This window comes from Sinocyclocheilus grahami, unplaced genomic scaffold (genome assembly GCF_001515645.1).
Source record: "Sinocyclocheilus grahami isolate Dianchi unplaced genomic scaffold, SAMN03320097.WGS_v1.1 scaffold426.1, whole genome shotgun sequence".
Lineage (NCBI taxonomy): Eukaryota > Metazoa > Chordata > Actinopteri > Cypriniformes > Cyprinidae > Sinocyclocheilus > Sinocyclocheilus grahami.
This window is the reverse complement of record NW_015505605.1, coordinates 1,763,388-1,782,882: the sequence shown is the minus strand read 5'-3', so window position 1 is coordinate 1,782,882 and position 19,495 is coordinate 1,763,388. Positions and strand designations below refer to the sequence as shown.

The 19,495-nt window shown below is 38.0% G+C and overlaps 2 protein-coding genes across 2 annotated transcripts in view; both read left to right on the top strand.

Annotated features, from left to right (window-relative positions):
* Positions 1-482: 482 nt before the first annotated feature.
* On the top strand, positions 483-11,145 carry LOC107551511 (cerebral cavernous malformations 2 protein-like). The gene is given in 12 exon segments (XM_016233126.1): positions 483-579; positions 2,523-2,681; positions 2,759-2,842; positions 4,311-4,494; positions 4,904-5,094; positions 6,185-6,256; positions 6,338-6,467; positions 7,095-7,158; positions 7,491-7,562; positions 7,564-7,615; positions 9,429-9,567; positions 10,723-11,145. Coding segments are annotated over 12 exon segments (1,458 nt in total). The 5' UTR covers positions 483-549; the 3' UTR covers positions 11,004-11,145.
* A 1,740-nt stretch (positions 11,146-12,885) lies between these two features.
* Positions 12,886-19,495, top strand: part of LOC107551510 (CDK5 and ABL1 enzyme substrate 2-like) — a 32,264-nt gene continuing 25,654 nt past the window's right edge. The window contains exon 1 of the mRNA XM_016233125.1: positions 12,886-13,512. Coding sequence (XP_016088611.1) covers positions 13,010-13,512 — 503 coding nt within the window. The 5' untranslated portion in view covers positions 12,886-13,009. The remainder of the gene's footprint in view (positions 13,513-19,495) is intronic.

The window sequence follows — 19,495 nt, the reverse complement described above, 5'->3', positions numbered from 1 at the left end:
TGTGTGTACTGGTTTATATATTCTGGTGGGGACTTAAACCTGAATACACACAGACTCATGGGGACTCGTGTCACGGTGGGGACCTCAATTGAGGTCCCCACGGGTAAACAAGCTAATAAATCACACAGAATTAAGTTTTCTGAAAATCTAAAAATGCAGAAAGTTTCCTGTAATGGGGTAGGTTTAGGTGTAGGGCAACAGAATATACGGTCTGTACAGTAGAAAACCCATTACGCCTATGGAGAGTCCCCACAAGGATAGCAAACCAGACGTGTGTGTGTGTGTGTGTGCGTGCGTGCGTTCGTGAGTGCGTTTATTACGACCCAATTTTGTGTACTGTATGAGTATGTGTTATCAGTAGTTTGAGTGTGGAGGTGTTTGGGATTTTGGATCAGAGTCGCTGGTGGAGTTTCCTGTCCAGCAGGAAGTGTGTTTCCTGTACAATCCTGCCTGGCTCCAGAGGGCTGAGAGGAGATTGGGCCTGTCCTACACAGGGACACACATACAAACACAGACTCTTGCACACAACTAGCCATCAGGCTGGCCAATATGGACTATGAGCCCAAGCGAGCCAAGAAGGTAAGTTCTTCAGTTTCATTACACATTGAAACTAGCTGGATATACATTTAGGAATATTTCAAAGATGTGTGTTTGAAGTGTGTCGCGGATTTTCTGTAAACCTGATCATGTGACCTCTAATGTTTACATTTCTGTGGACTGTATGTGTGTACCACATGATATACCAAAAAATTGTGTGGGTGATAACTTTATGCCAGTGATGCTGTTTGTTTGTTGACTCATTATATCGCAGCTGTGGCGTTTGCTGAATGTGACAACTCATTTGGAATTTTATTTCTTATATGCATACTTATACATTGAAACAGGCCTAGGGTTTGTTGATTATTGTGAAAATAAAAGATTCATTTACTTTATAAGTAAACATGCTTCAAAAACACTAAAAGTAACTTCTGTAATTTTTATCACTACACAGTTGTTTTCATGTTCGTATACACATTCATTTTCAATAATTGCTCTAGTTTATGTCTCTCTCAGGCTTAACCTTCTACTGGACAGTTTTGCCTACAGTATATGCAACACCTGCTTTACAGCCTCTTCATTCTTCATTTTTATGTTTCATTTCTATTTTCTTCATTTCTGAAGTGCTAATTGCTTGAGGCAACAAAATAAAAAATATATTTATATTTATGGGGTTCCATTTTAAATAAAGGACACTCCAAGGATTTCTTAGATAGCTATAGGCCATTTGCAACAGCATGAGTGTCATATCCAGCACTGATCACATCAGAAATGTGTGGATTTTCCAACATTAAAAACAAAGAAACATTATGGCATAAAATGAATTACAAATATTTAAGATTCTGCTCTATTTCTGGGTCACAAATTAAACAGCAAATCCTCTGAACCGTGGAATACAGCCGTATAAGAGGCCAATTATAGCTTCATATTATTTTCAAAGGATTAGCTTATTATGTAATGCTGTGGGGGGCAATAGTTGTGTTTAGGTTTAATGATGGAGTCATGTGACGTGGTTGATTAATTGTTTTGAATTTGCCTTTCTTAATGCATTTTGACTAACACCCAGAAAGCAGTCAGGATGATTGATAAGCCCCATTAGATCACATCTGATGTGAACACACCGTCACCGACATGATGTGTGACTGATACACATTCCTTACATTTTGAATTCTTTTCCTCACACACATTACACACGCACACTGTATAAATCAGCAGGTTGTCAGTAGGCCATGTTGTCTCTAATCTGTCTTCCATATCTAACGGCTGTCTCACTGATGTCACAGTTTGAGCAGCAGGCTGATGTGTGTTACATCATCATAAAAGCAGATTTAAACAGGCTTTCACAAATCTGACGTCAAGCAAGTCAAGTTAAATTATACACAATAGAATTAGTAAAGACTCGTTTTAGTTTAAGTTTCTGTGCATGTTCGTATTCTGGATAAATTCAGATCTGAAAAGAGTTCCTGGTGCTATTAACACAAAGCTCACATTACTTGAATAGTACAATGCTGTCTGAATATTTTGTATTGTGTTTGGGTAAACTATGGAAAATTTGGAAGCTTGTTTCCACCACAGGGGGAAAATTGCAAGTTTTATCTTGCAATTCTGACTTTATATTCTAACAATACTGAGTTTATATCTCATAAATCTGTTTTTCTTTTTGTATACAGTCAGATTTGCAAGATGTAAACTCACAATTGCAAGAAAATGTCAGAATTGTGAGATTCAAAGTTTGAAAAAAAATTGTGAAAAGGTCAGAATTCAGAGAAAAAGTCAGAATGTCAAGATAAACTCAGATTTACAAGAAAATGTCTGAAAGAATTCTGAGTTTATATCTCACAATTGAAACATTTCTGCCTCAGAGTGAAAGGAACTTTCAACTGCACTTTATATACCACAATTGCTTTTTCCCCCTCATTATTGCAAAATTATATCTTATATTATAGCATCATTGCTTATATCTCTTATGCAAACTCTTGTCTCAGGGCTTTGTAAAGCACCTGGTGTTCCCTAAATCTAGCCGGCGACAGGCAAACAAAGGCAATGTGTACCGTAGACCCCTTCACACTGTCCCCCTCTACCCACCTGACTACCTCATCCACCCAGAGAGACTCATCTACGACTATGTGGAGAAGGAAGTCAAGGTTAGTCTGACAATACAAAGCAAACAGATCATATTCACATGGAAACATCAACTGAATTTTATAGATGTTACTAACAGTTCCTGGGACACTTGACATGGGTGTCATGTTCCCTGAACCCTTCGAGCAGAGACGAGCTGCTGCAGCCTCTGGACACAGCCAGGGTGAGAGTCATTGTAATGTTGTTCAGAAGATGGCTTAAAGGTGGCCGGGTGGGGTAAGCGATTTTTCAAAAACGCTTTAGAAAACTGATTCAGGCCGAGTAGCAAAACAAACTTGTAGCCAATAAGCAGTAAGGGGCGTGTCTACTCATGATGTGGAGGAGAGAGCATTCAGTGTAGTGATGGGTTCGGATCATTTTACCGACTCAAACCTTTGAGTCTCGTTCAGCAAAATGAACGAATCTTTTTTCGAGTCATTTCGTTCATTTTAGCAAAATATAATTAAAATGTTACGTGTTACTTCCCTAACACGTCTACTACTTATGCAAACGTTGATCACACTACAAACAATACAAAACTGCTATAAGAAACAGAAAAGATTAATTCATTGTTTACCTGGGTCTTCAGTGATTAGCTCACCACCACTTCTCTGACAAGTCTTCGGGTTTGAGTCATTCGTTCATCACGTGACAGCCCCATACGCTTTAACCAATGCAGTCTGAGGCGGAAAGAGAATTGATTAGTTCATCTCTCGAGACTTCGGGTTTGAGTCGTTCATTCATCACGTGACAGCCCCATACGCTTTAACCAATGCAGTCTGAGGCGGAAAGAGAATTGATTAGTTCATCTCTCGAGACGACTCAGGACGGACATTAGTGAGCTGAGCGACAGAAAGATAGAGATGGCGATAAAAAACAAAAGCGGAAAACACCTGCGGAACAAAAGAAGACTTAAGGCAATAAGGCAAGAAGTAAGATCCGTGTAAATATCAGATCAGCTTTCCAGAGCTGGAGAGAACTCAAGGAGCGGAAAGCCTGCGATCGGACGCAGAGATTGCTTTGTTTCTTCTCGATAGGTGAGTAACACTGTGTCTGTGCCGCAACAGCTAAAGTCTAGTACACTGGACTTTAGGACAAAGCGACCGATGAAAATCATTTGAAATTTGTGTCAATACATCATAAATAGAACGCAGCAGCAGTTTTCTATCAGGGATTTGTCGTGTCGTGCCACATCCAGTGTAGACCATAGATATGTATATATATATATATCTATGGTGTAGACAGCATCACTGATTATAATGAGTTCTACAGTATTTTGTCGCGCTGCGCCACTCGCGTCCGGTGTAGACACAGTGTAACATTGGTTTTGCTTTTTTTCACAGAACGAATTGTTGCCTGGGTTGTGTACGTATGTGTGGGGCGGAGCTATCAAAATAGGGGCAAGACCCTTTTGGGGTAGGGGCGTGTTTGTTTTGGTGATTTCAAATGTCAGCATTGGCTGCCAGAAATCGCTTACCCCACCTTTAAAGGGATAATTCAGTAAAAAAAAAAACACTTTGAACTTTGAAACCAACATAAAGCAGATTAAATTGTCAGATTTAAAAACTATAAATGATTTATTTTATTATTTTTCTTTAAAATAAAACCACAAAATTAAGCAAATTATACATTGTGTCTGTCTCCATCCGTAGAAACTGAGGGTTTTGCCTCTGAAGGCCAGTGTGGAGCAGGACTGCATTCTCAGCCTCTCTGCTCGCTGTCTGCTGCTTACCTGGAGGGACAATGAAAAACTGCTGCTGAGAATCCCCACACATGAAATCGCTGCTGCCTCCTACCTGCGGGATGATGCACTGCACCTACTGGTGCTCAAAACTGGTCTGTAGGAAATTAGCAATGATGTACAATACCAGAGTTTACCCTGGTTACTATCTATTCTGTTTTAGTCAATTTTATTATGCCTACTGTAAATAACTTAATTCACAAAACACATTTTAGGAATACATTGCATATTTCTAAATTATCTTAATTTGTTTATTTGTAGCAGACAAATATTGGAATAAAATATCAAAGCTTGAGTTGAGTTACAGGTTTTAAAACACATCCAGGTAAATAAGTAACAAAGTACGTAAAGCATGTGGACAGTATGTAAATTGGAGAGAGAAAAAGGATTGAGAAAAAAAACAGTGAAGGTGTCTGACAGTTTTAGTTTGCATTGCCATGAAACATTTGCAAACATTTAATAAATAAGGATGGGAGGAATCTTCAATTGTGTTTGTATTCTCAGGTCTGAATGTGGACACTGTACTAGCAGGTGACAGTCTGGAGAAAAGGCCCACTGGTTTGGAGAGCCGCAGACAAACTATAAGCAACACTGACCCCAGGCCTGCAGGGGGCACCATGGAGCGCCGCCACACCATCTGTGGTGTGGACTGGAAGCTCTCATCTCACCATGAGCCTAAACAGAGCAGCGTTGGATAAAAGGGTTAATAATTGAAGAATGGATGGAAGGATGAATCAGAGGGTGGATGGATGGATGAATGGATGGATAGATGAAAGAGTTAATAGAGGATGGATGGAAGGAAGGGAGGAAGGAAGGAAGGACAGACAGATAAAAGGGTTAACAAGTGAAGGATGGATGGAAGGATAAATGAAAAGGTTAATGGATGTTAATGGATGGATGGATGGATGAAAGGAAGTACAGATAAAAAGGTTAAAAAGTGAAGGATGGATTAAAAATCTGTTAATGTGGCTGGCTGGATAAATGGATGAAAGGGTTAATAACTGATGGGTGGATGAAAGGATTAATGAGTGATGGATAAGTGGGTGGATGGATGGATGGATGAAAGGGTTAATAGGTGGTGGATAGATTTATGGATTAATAAGTGAGGGATGAGTTAAAACGTTATTCAGATGAATGGATGGAAGGATGGGTAGTTGAAAGGGTTAATAACTGATAGATAGATAGATAGATAGATAGATAGATAGATAGATAGATAGATAGATAGATAGATAGATAGATAGATAGATAGATAGATAAATAGATGAATGGATGGAGGAACAAAAGTGTTCATAAGTGACGATGGATGGATGGATGAAAGTGTTAATAAGAGGTGGGTGGATGAATGGATGAATAATTGTGGGTTAGGTTAAAGCCAATAATGTGGTTGGATGGATGGATGAATGGATAGACAGCATTTCATGTGGATGGATGCTGAATGAGTTAATAAGCAATGATGGATGAATGGATGGACAATACAAACATTGTAGTTGTGGCATTTGGAGAAATTAATGATTGCTGCTGTATAAATTTAAGGTGATTGTGATTAATGAGAAAGTCCTAATTTAATCAGTGAGTGTGAGCCTCAGGAATATGAGAGCCTCACCATGAGCTGTAGCTGCGCTCCTGCAGTGACTGTGCTGACGAGATGAGTTGTGTCAGCTGTGATGTAAACAGTGCGCTCAGAGTAGACTCCTCTGTGATGTAATGCCCAGACTTATGTAAGAGCATGCTGTGTCAGTGACCTGTGTGTACCTGCGGACATTAATATATATGGGATTGTGTTGACCCACATTACCGTCTGGCTGCTTTTGTTGGTGTGCAATATGTGTGTCTTGTGTAAGAGAGAAAAGCAGAAAGGTAGAAGCATTTAAAGTTGAATGTAGCTATAGACACTGACTGATTTTCTCTTCATTTGATTCTTATATTGATCACACACAGGACGCTGCAGAGGAGTACTGCGCGCTCATCTGTCAAATGTTTCAGATCATCTATGGACATCAGACCATTGAATGTGTTGACAGGGCGGGATATCACTACACCATGCCTGACCGCTATTGGCTACAGAGGAGTGAGTGACATAACTATTGCTCTTTAGCAGCCAGTTAACAGTAACCAACTTCTGGGGGGGGGGGTAATTGAATTAAAAAGACAGCTAACTTTTGTCATGTATAATTATGAAAGCAACATAAATAGAATAATTGAATTTTAAAGAGGGGAAATTCTTACTATACATATATATCTTATATTAAACATTTTTATTACATTTCAGTGTTTTATTTTGAGGACATTTTGTTTACAACTTTGGCACTGTGATGGGTTACTACTACATAGATGTCTCTTATAAATATATGAATACATCCCAGTTAAGAATCACTGCTTCTAAACCAAGCCAAGGACCTCAAAATATGATGATACTTGTCATTCCTTAAATATAAAAACACATTTATATTGTGTAAGAAAAACAATATAAGAAAAAGAAAATTTAAAGTTTTCAATCTTTCTAGCATCACTTTGTGGCAGATTAAGGATCCCTGAAACCCACTTAAAACGGTTCTAAACTGTTGATCTTAATATATATTGCATGTCTAGACTGCACTCATCAATAGTGTGTTTTGCAGCATAGTTTCAGTTGCCATTTAAAAAGCACAAATGTATAACATGTTGTCATTCTCCCTCCCATCAATACTTGTCCAAGGTGACAGCTGCCTTACCGACATGACATATGGCTATGACACAGACTTCAGCTGCTGCAGTTCATAGTGAGTGTCTGTTTATGCATTATGAATCATGAAATCTGTCTTTATGAATTATCATTACATTCTTACCCTTTCTTCAGTTTGTACATTTTGATTTTGTAAATCATTGTCTCAGTTACCAACAGAACAAAACAGAAATATATATAATGACCGCACCAGTCGCACCCCCTAAGGACGGCCCTGGCTGCAGTCTAATATTTTTGCCATTTAGAGCTGGAGGGCACATATTTTGTTAAAAGCTATTTTAATATATGTGAGAAAACGGGGGTGTGGTATTAAAAATAGCTTTTAAGTTCTGTCACATCTGACTTCATGTGTGTTATCTCTCCTCACAGTGATGGTTCACAGGAAGCATTTGATCCGTATTATAGTGGGAACTACAGTGAGTCACATCGAAGCCTGGCCTCCACACAGCGACTCTGAGCCCTGTAATGCCAGTCTGCAGGAGTACATGATCATTGTAAGATGCTTACACACATAAAATGATGTAATACAAGTGACACTTCACCTAATGAAAATTCTGTCATTTACTCACCCTCATGTTGTTGTATATACTGTATATACACACACACTGACACACACAAAGTCTTTTGAAGCCATATGATGCTCTGTGTGAGGAACAGACTGAAATTTAAATAAAAATGAAATTTCTTTAGTCTAAAATTTCATTTGCACTTCATAAAAGAAGTCGGGGGAAGTCGTGGCCTAATGGTTAGAGAGTCGGACTCATAACCCAAAGGCTGTGGGTTCGAGTCTCGTACCGGCAGGGATTGTAGGTGGGGGGAGTGAATGTACAGCGCTCTCTTCCACCTTCAATACCACGACTGAGGTGCCCTTGAGCAAGGCACCGAACCCCCAACTGCTCCCCGGGCACCGCAGCATAAATGGCTGCCCACTGCTCCGGGTGTGTGTTCACGATTTGTGTGTGTTCACTGCTGTGTGTGTGCACTTTGGATGGGTAAATGCAGAGCACTAATTCCAAGTATGGGTCACCATACTTGGCCACATGTCACTTCACTATCACTATATATAATTTTTCATTGAATTAAAACAAGCAGACTCACATTCATTCATATCATTCATATCAATTCATATCTCTTGTTAAGGTGAAATTCTTTGGCTGGTGCCCCAGTATAAAATCTGACATGCACATATTGTACACACCTTTAGTGACATGTGACCAAACTCACCATGCCACTTTTAAAAATAAAAGATTCCAAAAGGGGGTTTTAGTAGCAGTGCCATAAGAGAACCATTTTGGGTTCTTAAAAGAACCGTTACTTTCTTAGTGTGAAGAAAACAGATTTAGATTTAATAATCTGAGAAATCTTTTCCCACTAAGCTTTTGTAGAAGTATTGTATGTTAAAGGGTTAGTTCACCCTAAAATGAAAATTCTGTCATTAATTAATTACTCACCCTCGTGTAGTTCCAAACCCATAAGACCTTGGTTCATCTTCAGAACACAAATTAAGATATTTTTGATGAAATCCGAGAGCTTTCTGACCCTGCATAGACAGCAACGCAACTAACACGTTCAAAAAGGTAGAGAATAAATTTTGTGTGCAAAGAAAACAAAAATAATGATTTTATTCAACAATTTCTTCTCTTCCGTGTCAGTCGACGCATGTTCACGAAATTGTTGAATAAAGTCGTTATTTTGTTTTCTTCGCACACAAAAAGTATTCTCGTAGCTTCATAAAATTATGGTCGAACCACTGATGTCACATGGACTATTTTAACGATGTCCTTACTAACTTTCTGGGCCTTGAATGTGTCAGTTGCATTGCTGTCTATGCAGGGTCAGAAAGCTCTCGTATTTCATCAAAAATATCTTCATTTGTGTTCCGAAGATGAACGAAGGTCTTACAGGTTTGGAACGACATGACGGTGAGTAATTAATGACAGAATTTTCATTTTTGGGAGAACTATCCCTTTAAAGGTTCTTCATGGAATCATAGATGCCAATAAAGAATCGTTATTGTATAAACTTTAGTGAATAAAGTATTTTTGACATTTTGCCTAATGATGTGGTTCCCAACTTTTGGAAACACAAAATGAATCATGATTATTTTAAAATAGCAGTACTCCCAGTTCCTGGTAATGAAAAGTTATGAAATCAAGCAGCCTTGAGGGGTTGAAATAACATGAGGATGAGTAAATGACAGCATCATTTTTATTTGTGCGTGAACGATCCACTGCAGTTATCCATAATATTATTGTCTCTTTATAATTCTGTTGTATTATAGTTCTGTGTCCTGTTCTCATTGGTTAGTTGAGGAGTAAGCTGATGCCTCAGGAAATTCAGCAGTTTGCTCAGTTTCTAAGAGAATACAGACTTGGTGCTCTGATAGAGCAGTTCTGCACTGACCTGCTGCAGCTCTATGGAGACTCACGCAAGTTCCTGCTGCTTGGTGAGAAACTCCCAACACAGAATACAAAAGTCACGGTAGATTCTCTCTCTTTCTCCTTCTTTGCCTCTCTTGAGGAATTTGAGTGTCTGTTTAAATCCCCAAGGGGCGTGCGTGTTTGTACGACTGGGTTTATTTCATTATGACGTCTGAAGTCATATTTCAAAAGTCGTGATTTATCATATTTGGCATTGTATTCAGAGTTTGTGTAATTGCTGTCTATCATTAGCTCATTAGAGGGATTAGAGTAACATAAAGCCTAATGAATATTCATGAGCACCTGGCTTTCACTGGAGCAGTCATGGTGCAACAGCCTTTCCAACAACATCACACTTTCACAGTGTGACAGAATTACAAAACATTCTACTAACACTAGCCGCTGTGGGAAAAGAAACATGATACAGCCTATAAATAACTCCTATGACCACGATTCAAAACTATAAATATCTCTGTAACTGTGATCCCAGATTTGTCATAAATACATATTTAGATAGTGAGTCATTAAATAATCAAAATGGATTGTACATAAATTCCCACTGCGACACAAATTTGTCCAACCTGATTAGAAAGACCTTGTAGATGTTACTTCTGAAGTGAGTTGGTAAAGGATAAAGCAAATTGCAGGGATTGTGTGCAACAGAGACACAATTACATAACACTCACTGAGCTACTTATACCTCTGCTGGCCGTAGACTCATCTAACCTGACTCGCAAGCAAAAGGCTGAGTCAGCTCGATACAGCTCTGGACGAGTGTGAGACTGTCTGCACTTTTGCCATTCAGACCATTCAGTATTGTTAGTGTGAATTTATAGAGTAGAGTTACAGTGTTGAATAGAGACAATTAATCACAAACGGGAATTCTGTCACATTCTCACATGAAAAAAAAAGCAGTTTAAATGTCTTTACTGTCACTTTTGATTAATTTAATGCATCCTTGCTGGATGAAAGTGTGATTTACTGAACTCAAAAGTTTGAATGGTAGTGTTTTTTTATCTTTAAAATGTATTTATTGTAAGTTTTCAAAATGTTTGCTTGTTAATGTGACCTAACAATACGTATTCTCAATTATAATCCAACAAATTCATGCTAAAAATAAAAGTCTAAAAATACAGACTTGCATGGTGCATTCTCACGTATTTCCTCTCTCATGTGAGCAGGCATGAGGCCCTTTATTCCAGATAAGGATGTCGGAGTGTTCGAGACATTTCTGGAAGACATTGGGATCCGAGAGGGTGGGATTTTGATGGACAGTTTTGGCCGGATCAAGCGGAGCATGAGCAGCACATCTGCCACAGCAGTCCGTGGCTATGACGGCTGGACTCTTCCTTCTGGTTCCCAGGATTTTAACCGCAGAATTGATGACATCACACACAACATTGAGGCTTTAAGCTTTGAGGAGGGCAACGGAGACATAGAAGAAGAGGATTATTACCTGTGAAACATACAGAATGAACTGACATATATATACAGTATATATATATATATAAGTCACTGTATATTTGAAATTGCACTGGAGAGTTTTTGAAAACAGGGTTTAGGTCACATACAGGTGCATCTCAATAAATTAGAATGTCGTGGAAAAGTTCATTTATTTCCGTAATTCAACTCAAATTGTGAAACTCGTGTATTAAATAAATTCAATGCACACAGACTGAAGTAGTTTAAGTCTTTGGTTCTTTTAATTGTGATGATTTTGGCTCACGTTTAACAAAAACCCACCAATTCACGATCTCAATAAATTAGAATACTTCATAAGTCATATGACTTCATACTTCATTTTTTTAGTGAATTGTTGGCCATATATATATATATAACATAAAATAATTCAAACTCAACTAGTTAAACATTTACAGTATACAGTATGTGCACTTTATTGGGCCATACTGAGTGCTGCTGATGAAAAATGGGCCTTTTGCATCCTATTTGCATTTGTAAATCTGCGTATTATTTGCATGCAAGTTTGGTTATTTCATGTTCTGCATGAATGGGTTACAAAAGAGCACCAATGCAGTGAGGAAGTGCCAGAGAGGACATGAGTAGTTACGTATTATTTGGAGAAAAGGTCACTTAAAAGGAGAAAAAGAGAAAGCAATCATATAATATTGACGACAGTGATGATGATGGTGATGAAGAGTTTTCTTCCAGCCAGTGCACACTACACAGTAATCTGCTGGAGCTGGAGGGTCATTGACTATGGCTGCTGTCTGCAGGGAGAATAACCCATGAAAAACTCCTTGACAAAGCCTTAACATTCTTTCCAGTGACACTGTCACCTTGCCACAGTCTGATGCCCTTCCCTCTTATCTATGCCAACCACAGAAGGTTGATGGGCACTGCGCCCAGCATTGGGGGTTATCAAAATGGCACATACATTTGTCAGGCTAAACGTTTGTTATGTAATGGAATCGGGCAGAAGAACAGGGCCAGACAGGGTTTAGATTAAAGTTAAACCTCTTCTCACACCCAAATAATCTTATAGTCAAACCAGCGGGGGGCAACAGAGAACATTTGTCCCAGGCCCTGTGATGAAGAGGGCCAACTGAGGTCCTCTGTGGAATATCTTAGTCAGTAGGTCAGAGGATGGAGGGCCCATGCATTATTATTGCATTCTTTATACTTTAACTGGCAATCCTGATGGGAATAAAGAGCTGACTGACTTCACAGTACTGTTTATAATAGTTTAACACTGTAAAATGTGATAAAGTAAAATGTTGTGATACATACCTAAAATGTGTCTAAAGGACGCGTTTATTTTGCTACTCTTTGTGACCCTGGACCACAAAACCAGTCATAAGTAGCATGGGTACGGGTATATTTGTAGCAATAGCCAACAATACATTGTATGGGTCAAAATTATCCATTTTTCTTTTATGCCAAAAATCATTAGGATATTAAGTAGAGAGCATATTCCATGAAGCTATTTTGTAAATTTCCTATCATAAATATATCAAAACTTAATTTTTGATTAGTAATATGCATTGCTAAGAACTTAATTTGAACAACTTTAAAGGCGGTTTTCTCAATATTTAGAATTTTTTTTTGCACTCTCAGATTCCAGATTTTACAATCTCTGCCAGATATTGTCCTATCCTAACAAATCATACATCAATAGAAACTTCAGCTTTCAGATGATGTATAAATCTCAATTTCAGAAAATTTACCCTTTTGACTGGTTTTGTGGTCCAGGGTCATATATAACAACAAAGCGGCAAAAACTGCATCTCCAGTCCTTCAATTTCTCTCTCTTCTGTCAGAGCGCGCCTGTGAAATGATTTCAAACGCTTTATGACTCATCAGCCAATGAAATCCGCGCACGCTCTATCTATTTACTAAAATCCTGTCCTCTAAGCCAAACAGGTGCGAGTGGGCGTGTCCAGGCGAGTCGCGCCGGGGTAGAAACAGAACCGAGCAGCAGCGGAGTGAGCGGACACGGTTTACTCGAGAATGGCGGCTGCTGCGTGCAGTACGCAGAGCACACTGAACCCATGCACTGGCAAACTGCACAGAGAGCATCTGCGGAAAAGTAAAGATTCGCGGAGGAGACAAGCTGCGCTTTTGTTTCTCACTAATATATCCTTGGACGGTCGGCCTGTGCGGAACAATGTGAGCGCAGCGGGCCCAAGTGATGCCGAGTTTCAGTGCTCTGACATCGGCGCGACTGTGAGCGAACTGTCCGCTGTGGCGAGTAGCGATGGGAACTTCCCCAGCCTCTCTGTCCCCAGACTCGGGCTGCTCAACGTCCCGCCCATCCTGGTTCTGCCGTCGGATTCTGAGTTCAGTAACGCCGGGAGCACCGAGTTGTTCCTGGAGAGGGAGAGGGGCTCGTTCTCCTCGCAGAGCAATCTCCTGTCCCCGTGCGGTCTGCAGCCCACTCCGCTCGGAGCGCGGAAGTCTCCGACGCTGCTGTCAGTGCAGAGCTGCGGCTCTTCGCTGGAGTCTCGACCGCGGTGGGTTCTGCACAGGTTTCTTGGAGGGGGGGGGGTTCACTTTAGAGGTAGTGCGAGATATGACAGTTTAATGCATTCTGATTACATAAACTTCTGAAAAAAACTGTCCACTTGGCCGTGTCACCTAGGCAGCCTATTTGGGCATCATGTCTCAAGTTGCACTGTCAAGTTGGCAAGTTACTAGGGTAATAAGTTAACGTTATGTTTTTGATGTTATTATTTGACTTTGATCATACAGCTATTGATGCTTAAATTGTTTAATTGTCAATATTAATATATTAACATTTTTCAGAATTAATATTTTGTGGTCCAGAAAGTAACTATAATATTTTGTCAAAATGTAGGGAAAAAAACAGTTCTGCATATCAGATTTCAGACGTTTTAATATTGAAACATAATCAGTATAAAAAGCAAATCTAATGCTATAAAAAAAAAACATTTTTGTAAGATATACGAAAAAATTAAGGTGCCCCTAATGCTGCATTTCATTTACTGTCAGAGAAGGCTATATTTTAAAATGGCTTTTTAAATTGCACAAAATGTTTTTTCTTCCTTTACCATCCCTTTCACAGCTTACTTTGCGACACTCATTTTTGTGATGCAAAGAAATGGTCAAACATTACATTTTCACGCTTTATATTAGTGTTCTTTTTACTTATTGCTTAAGTACCGAGTAATACTGATGAATAATATCAAATTAATGTGTACTTTTTTTTCTCTGGGGCTTAATATAATTGCAGAGTTTATAGATTTTTTTTTTTGTAGTTAAATATTACAGCATTAATATGGACACATAATGTAAGGTGTTAGTCAGTACTCTGACCAGTCTGAATGGGCTTGTTTTGTAACCGATTTGACCCAACCTGCATATTTAGAGGGAGAGGCACCATAGAGTCATTCAGACTAATGATACGAGTGGTTGGAAATGGTTATATAAAATGTGGCGTAATGTTGCTAACCTCAACATTCACTTCATTCTTTTATTATTTACTAGAAATTTCAAAGAACTTGTTACAGAGAATCATGCACAGTATACACTAAACGCAAAGCATATGTGTAATTGTGTCTATAGTTAGAGAAGATTTAATGTTTCTTCATGATTTTGAGTCATTTACCATATCTGTCCAGTCGGAGTCTAATTTGTTTGTGCTTTAAATATACACCCCTATTTACAGTGAATGAATCATCTGGAGTTACGTGATCTCTAGTTTTGAAACACACCTTTGTCCGGTTTGCTTCCAAAATATCACTTTGACGATTTTAAAAGTGTTGTTGATGTTTTTAAATATATTAATGAACTTTGAAGTTGCACTGATCTACGGATAGAAAATGAGGGTGAAATGACAAGCCACCACCATAGATTTTATCTGCTTGACTTTTAAATAGTGTTCCAGAGACGCAAAAGTATGCGAAAAAGACTGTGTGCTCATTCTCACTAGTACTCTCATTGACCACAGACTGAACAAACCCCTTTCTGGAATACAGGCTTCACAGCCAAATAAACCTTGCCTAAAAATGGCCATTTGTGCATTAAGTTTTCAGCTTTGGTTGGTTTATCTCTCCAAATGAGGAAGTGAAAAAACTTGTCATACACACAGTGAGAGAATGGCGTATATGTTTAGCTTTTAATCTCAACAGGCCATTGAGCAATAGGAGGTCTTTATTCTTTTTATTCTTTTGACCCTCTTCCCACTTTTGCTTTAAAAGGGTGCGGTTGTGATATGTAGATTCAAACCAGACTGACAGTCACGGCAGACGTTTGCTTTGCTTTATCAGTTGGAGCTTTGAGGTCAGTCTGTGCTGCATATAAGGGTGGTGGGGCTCTTCCAGCGCTGCACGCTACTTTGTGCACACAGTACCTACAGAGATTAAAGCTTAAGACATTCTGTCATATTCTCAACCCTTCAAAGGGTCTCTGCAGGCCTGAGGGAATGAACCGTCTCTGCACTGGAGAATAAATCAGGGCTACATGAACTTGCTTGATTCAAATGTTGCAGCTTCTTAAAATGGTTCCAGTAAATGCATCCAACATTCATTTAAATGGACCTTTACTTGCTTAAAAACTACCTCTAAGTAAGTTGTCTTTGTGGAGCGTAGAGAACTTGAATAACCGTTCTTAGCATGGACACTGAGAGATGTGACATTCAAAATAAAGATGGTTCGAATTGTACAACAAGTAGGAGCTTGTTGACCACACTTGCCAAATTCTAAGCCTCATGCTTTGTCAAAATGCTTTGAGGCTTTAAACTGTTCATAGTTGCTCAAAAGAGAGCTGTTTTGTAATCAATAGTTGGAAGATTTTTTCATGTTGTTTACATTTTTTTTGTTGTTGCTAATTTGAGTTTTTTTACAGATAGTTGTTCAAAAAAATTGTTTACTCAACTGTTCATAAATTTGATGTTAGAAAGATGTTTTTTAGCTGGAATATGACGGATCTCATGGAAACTTAAACGGATAGTTCACCCAAAAATGAAAATGCTGTTAATTTACTCGCCCTCAGGCCATCCAAGATGCAGGAGAACTTTTTTTTTCTTCAGTAGAACAGTAAAGAAGATTTTTAGCTGTAAGTGTGGTCCTTGGTGATTTCATGAAATTCAAGTCAGCGTAAAGCATATCTAGGAACATATCAAGGAACACAAAATTAGTACCCGTGGCTCCTGATCATAGGCGGAGGGTGAACCAACTCCAGGGTAAGGCTAAAAGCAGCCAAATTTATTAAACATCATAAACCAGTCTTTTTAGGCAAGGACCAGGCATGGGTGTCATGTAGGCTAAAAATTTTTTTTAATGGGACAGAATTAGTATTTAACGTGATTACAATTTAATAAAAACGTTAGAAATTGATTATTATATAGCATTTCCTTTCCACAGTTATTCAAACAGCGAATAAATTCTATATAGAAAGTGACATTATCACTAACATTGATCTATCGCGAGTTTAAGCACGCTCAAAAAAAACAAAACGTTATAATCAATGAAACTGTATACACTGTGACATGAATCTCTTACTTGCATTTTACGTCCATCTGCGCTTTGTTTATGATGAGAGAATTCACAAGAGTCCGGAATTCAGTCAGCGAATTCGTGCTGTCAACAAAACTGATCTATTTCAACGATGACTCATCTGAACGCCTCTGATTGGACATTGCATCCCTAAGCTCAACCGAATTTAGTGTGATTGGTTGAAATACGCAACACTGTAAAAACGCCTAAAATGAAATACCGTGCAACATGAGCAGATCTTAATTTAATGCCACAATCGACATTGTCTATTCATATTCACTTTGTTAGCAACAGACCTAATAGAATAATTTGTTTGTGCAGGGGCATTTTTGCCCCAAGTCCCAGTGGCCAGGGGAAGGCTAAGCCTCACACACGCTCCGCCTATGCTCCTGATGATATATTGAGGTCTCATGAAGTGAAACGATCAGTTTGTGCAAGAAACCAAACATTATTTACAACATTATTACCTGTAAAAAAAATCACCTACTGTACATCTTGGATGGCATGAGGGAGAATAAACTAACAGCAAACATTCTTTTTTGGGTGAACTATGCCTGTAAGAGGACAACACAAATCCCATCCAAACATTCATTATGTTGAGCATACTGTGCCAAAACTCTCCACAATATCCAATTATTATGTTATGTAAACTAAAGTCAGATAACTGATATTCACATTTTAAATAAAATGGCTCATATCTTTCAATAATTATATTCTTAAAATTGCTGAAATTAACTGCAAAAATATATTTAATGTTCTTCAAAGAGGTGTTTTGTGCTTCCCAAGGCTACATTTATTTGATCAAAAACACTGTTAAAACTGTAATGCTGTGAAATATGAATGCAATTAAAAATGTTCTATTTTAATTTTTTTTTTTTTTATGTAATTTATTTCTCTGAATTTTTAGCATCACTACTCCAGCCTCCAGTCTAACACAGAGGACAACACAAATCCCATCCAAACATTCATTATGTTGAGCATACTGTGCCAAAACTCTCCACAATATCCAATTATTATGTTATGTAAACTAAAGTCAGATAACTGATATTCACATTTTAAATAAAATGGCTCATATCTTTCAATAATTATATTCTTAAAATTGCTGAAATTAACTGCAAAAATATATTTAATGTTCTTCAAAGAGGTGTTTTGTGCTTCCCAAGGCTACATTTATTTGATCAAAAACACTGTTAAAACTGTAATGCTGTGAAATATGAATGCAATTAAAAATGTTCTATTTTAATTTTTTTTTTTTTTTATGTAATTTATTTCTCTGAATTTTTAGCATCACTACTCCAGCCTCCAGTCTAACATGACCCTTCAGAAATCCTTCTAATATGTTGATTTGCTGCACAAGAAACATTTCATATTATTATCAATGTTGAAAACAGGTTTGCTGATTGATATTTTTTTCTGGAAACACATTTCTTTACAAAAATGTACTGACCCCAAACTTTTGAATGGAAGTATAAATTAATCATATGTTTATGTATTATCCAAAACAACAGCTGTTTTAGATGAATGCTACTAAACTCCAAGGCAAAGATCTCGCTCTTAAATTGTGTAGTAACCCATGTCTCACCTCCAACACACCAGCCCACTGATTGAGGCCTGACATTTCAGCCACTCATTTCTCTAAGGCACTTCCTCTTGAGCCTGCGCTTCGGCACTTTTTGCACCAGCACTGGTTGTGTAGCCTTGCCTTTCATCCCTGTGTGCTGTTGGAACATTGGAAGCATGGAATCAGGCCATATGTTCTCTCAGCACTTTAATTCTGTGCATGTCCAGTCCAGGCAGGATTACGCCAGGGTATTTATTCAAAGCTTTGTGACGTGATTGTGGCCTGACTGCATCCAGTCGGCCAGGAACAGCTATTGATCCCCTGGAGTGAGGGGCAGGGATCTGCTGGATATAAAAGTATGAGATATATAACACACATGGGATATGATGAGAGAAGAACAGTGGTACAGTATATGGATGGAGAAAGTTTTAACGTTCCCTCTGCCTCTTAACTTATTCCTTTTTTTTCTTAACCGTTAAGAAATTCCATAGGCTGATGAGAGTCATCCTCTCATGTGGATTTTGATGGTGTTTCACAATTGTTTTACTATTTTATGTGATCGTACAAGGAAATCATTGGCTGGAGAAAAAAAAAACTTCAGAGTTCGAAAAATTTGTTTTGGTGTGTGCTGTGCTGAGAATCATTTTCCTAATTTGGTGTTCTTGGTCAAAATGACGTGTGCCCGGTTGCATAAAGCACCTTAAATGTAATTTTCCCTTAAGATTTAGGCGTTGCATAAAATTTCCCTTAAATGCTTGTTAAATGTTTGTAAAAATTGCTATATTATAACCAAAACTTGGATCCAGTCTTTTAGCAATTTGTTTTCTTTCAGTCAGCACTGGTTTTGTATTTCTTTTTGGAACTGATTATAAGCCTCATTGATCCGAGCTTCTTTGAGTGGGGAAAAAAGCATTATTTGTAAATAATTTTAGTCCAATGCATAATTTTAACTAGCATTTATTGGGGAAAAAAACACAACATGAGGTTTAAGAAATGTTTTGAATGTTCAATGTGCTATACAATGTGTGCAAAAATGTTTGTTGTTTTTAATACTTTTTACAGTAGAAATGTTTACATAACATCATATTTGGATTTTAATCACAGCAGCAGCGTGTAAAAGCTCTTAGAATGTGCTTTTTTTTTTTTTTTTTACAAACTGGAAATTCATAATAACTTATTAAAATATATGTAGGGATGTAAGATATATTGGTGCCATATTGGTTTTCAGCCAAAAGAAGAGATTGCATTTTATTTATATACTATATTGCTCAATATTGTATATTTATTTGTGCCTGCTGGTTTCACCTTTTTTTACATTTTAATTCAAATTGCCATAATTTAACGTTCAGCTGGTTAATATTTAAAACCACTGTTAATTCAATAACAGTGTTATATCTTTAGCAAACCTCAAAATAAATA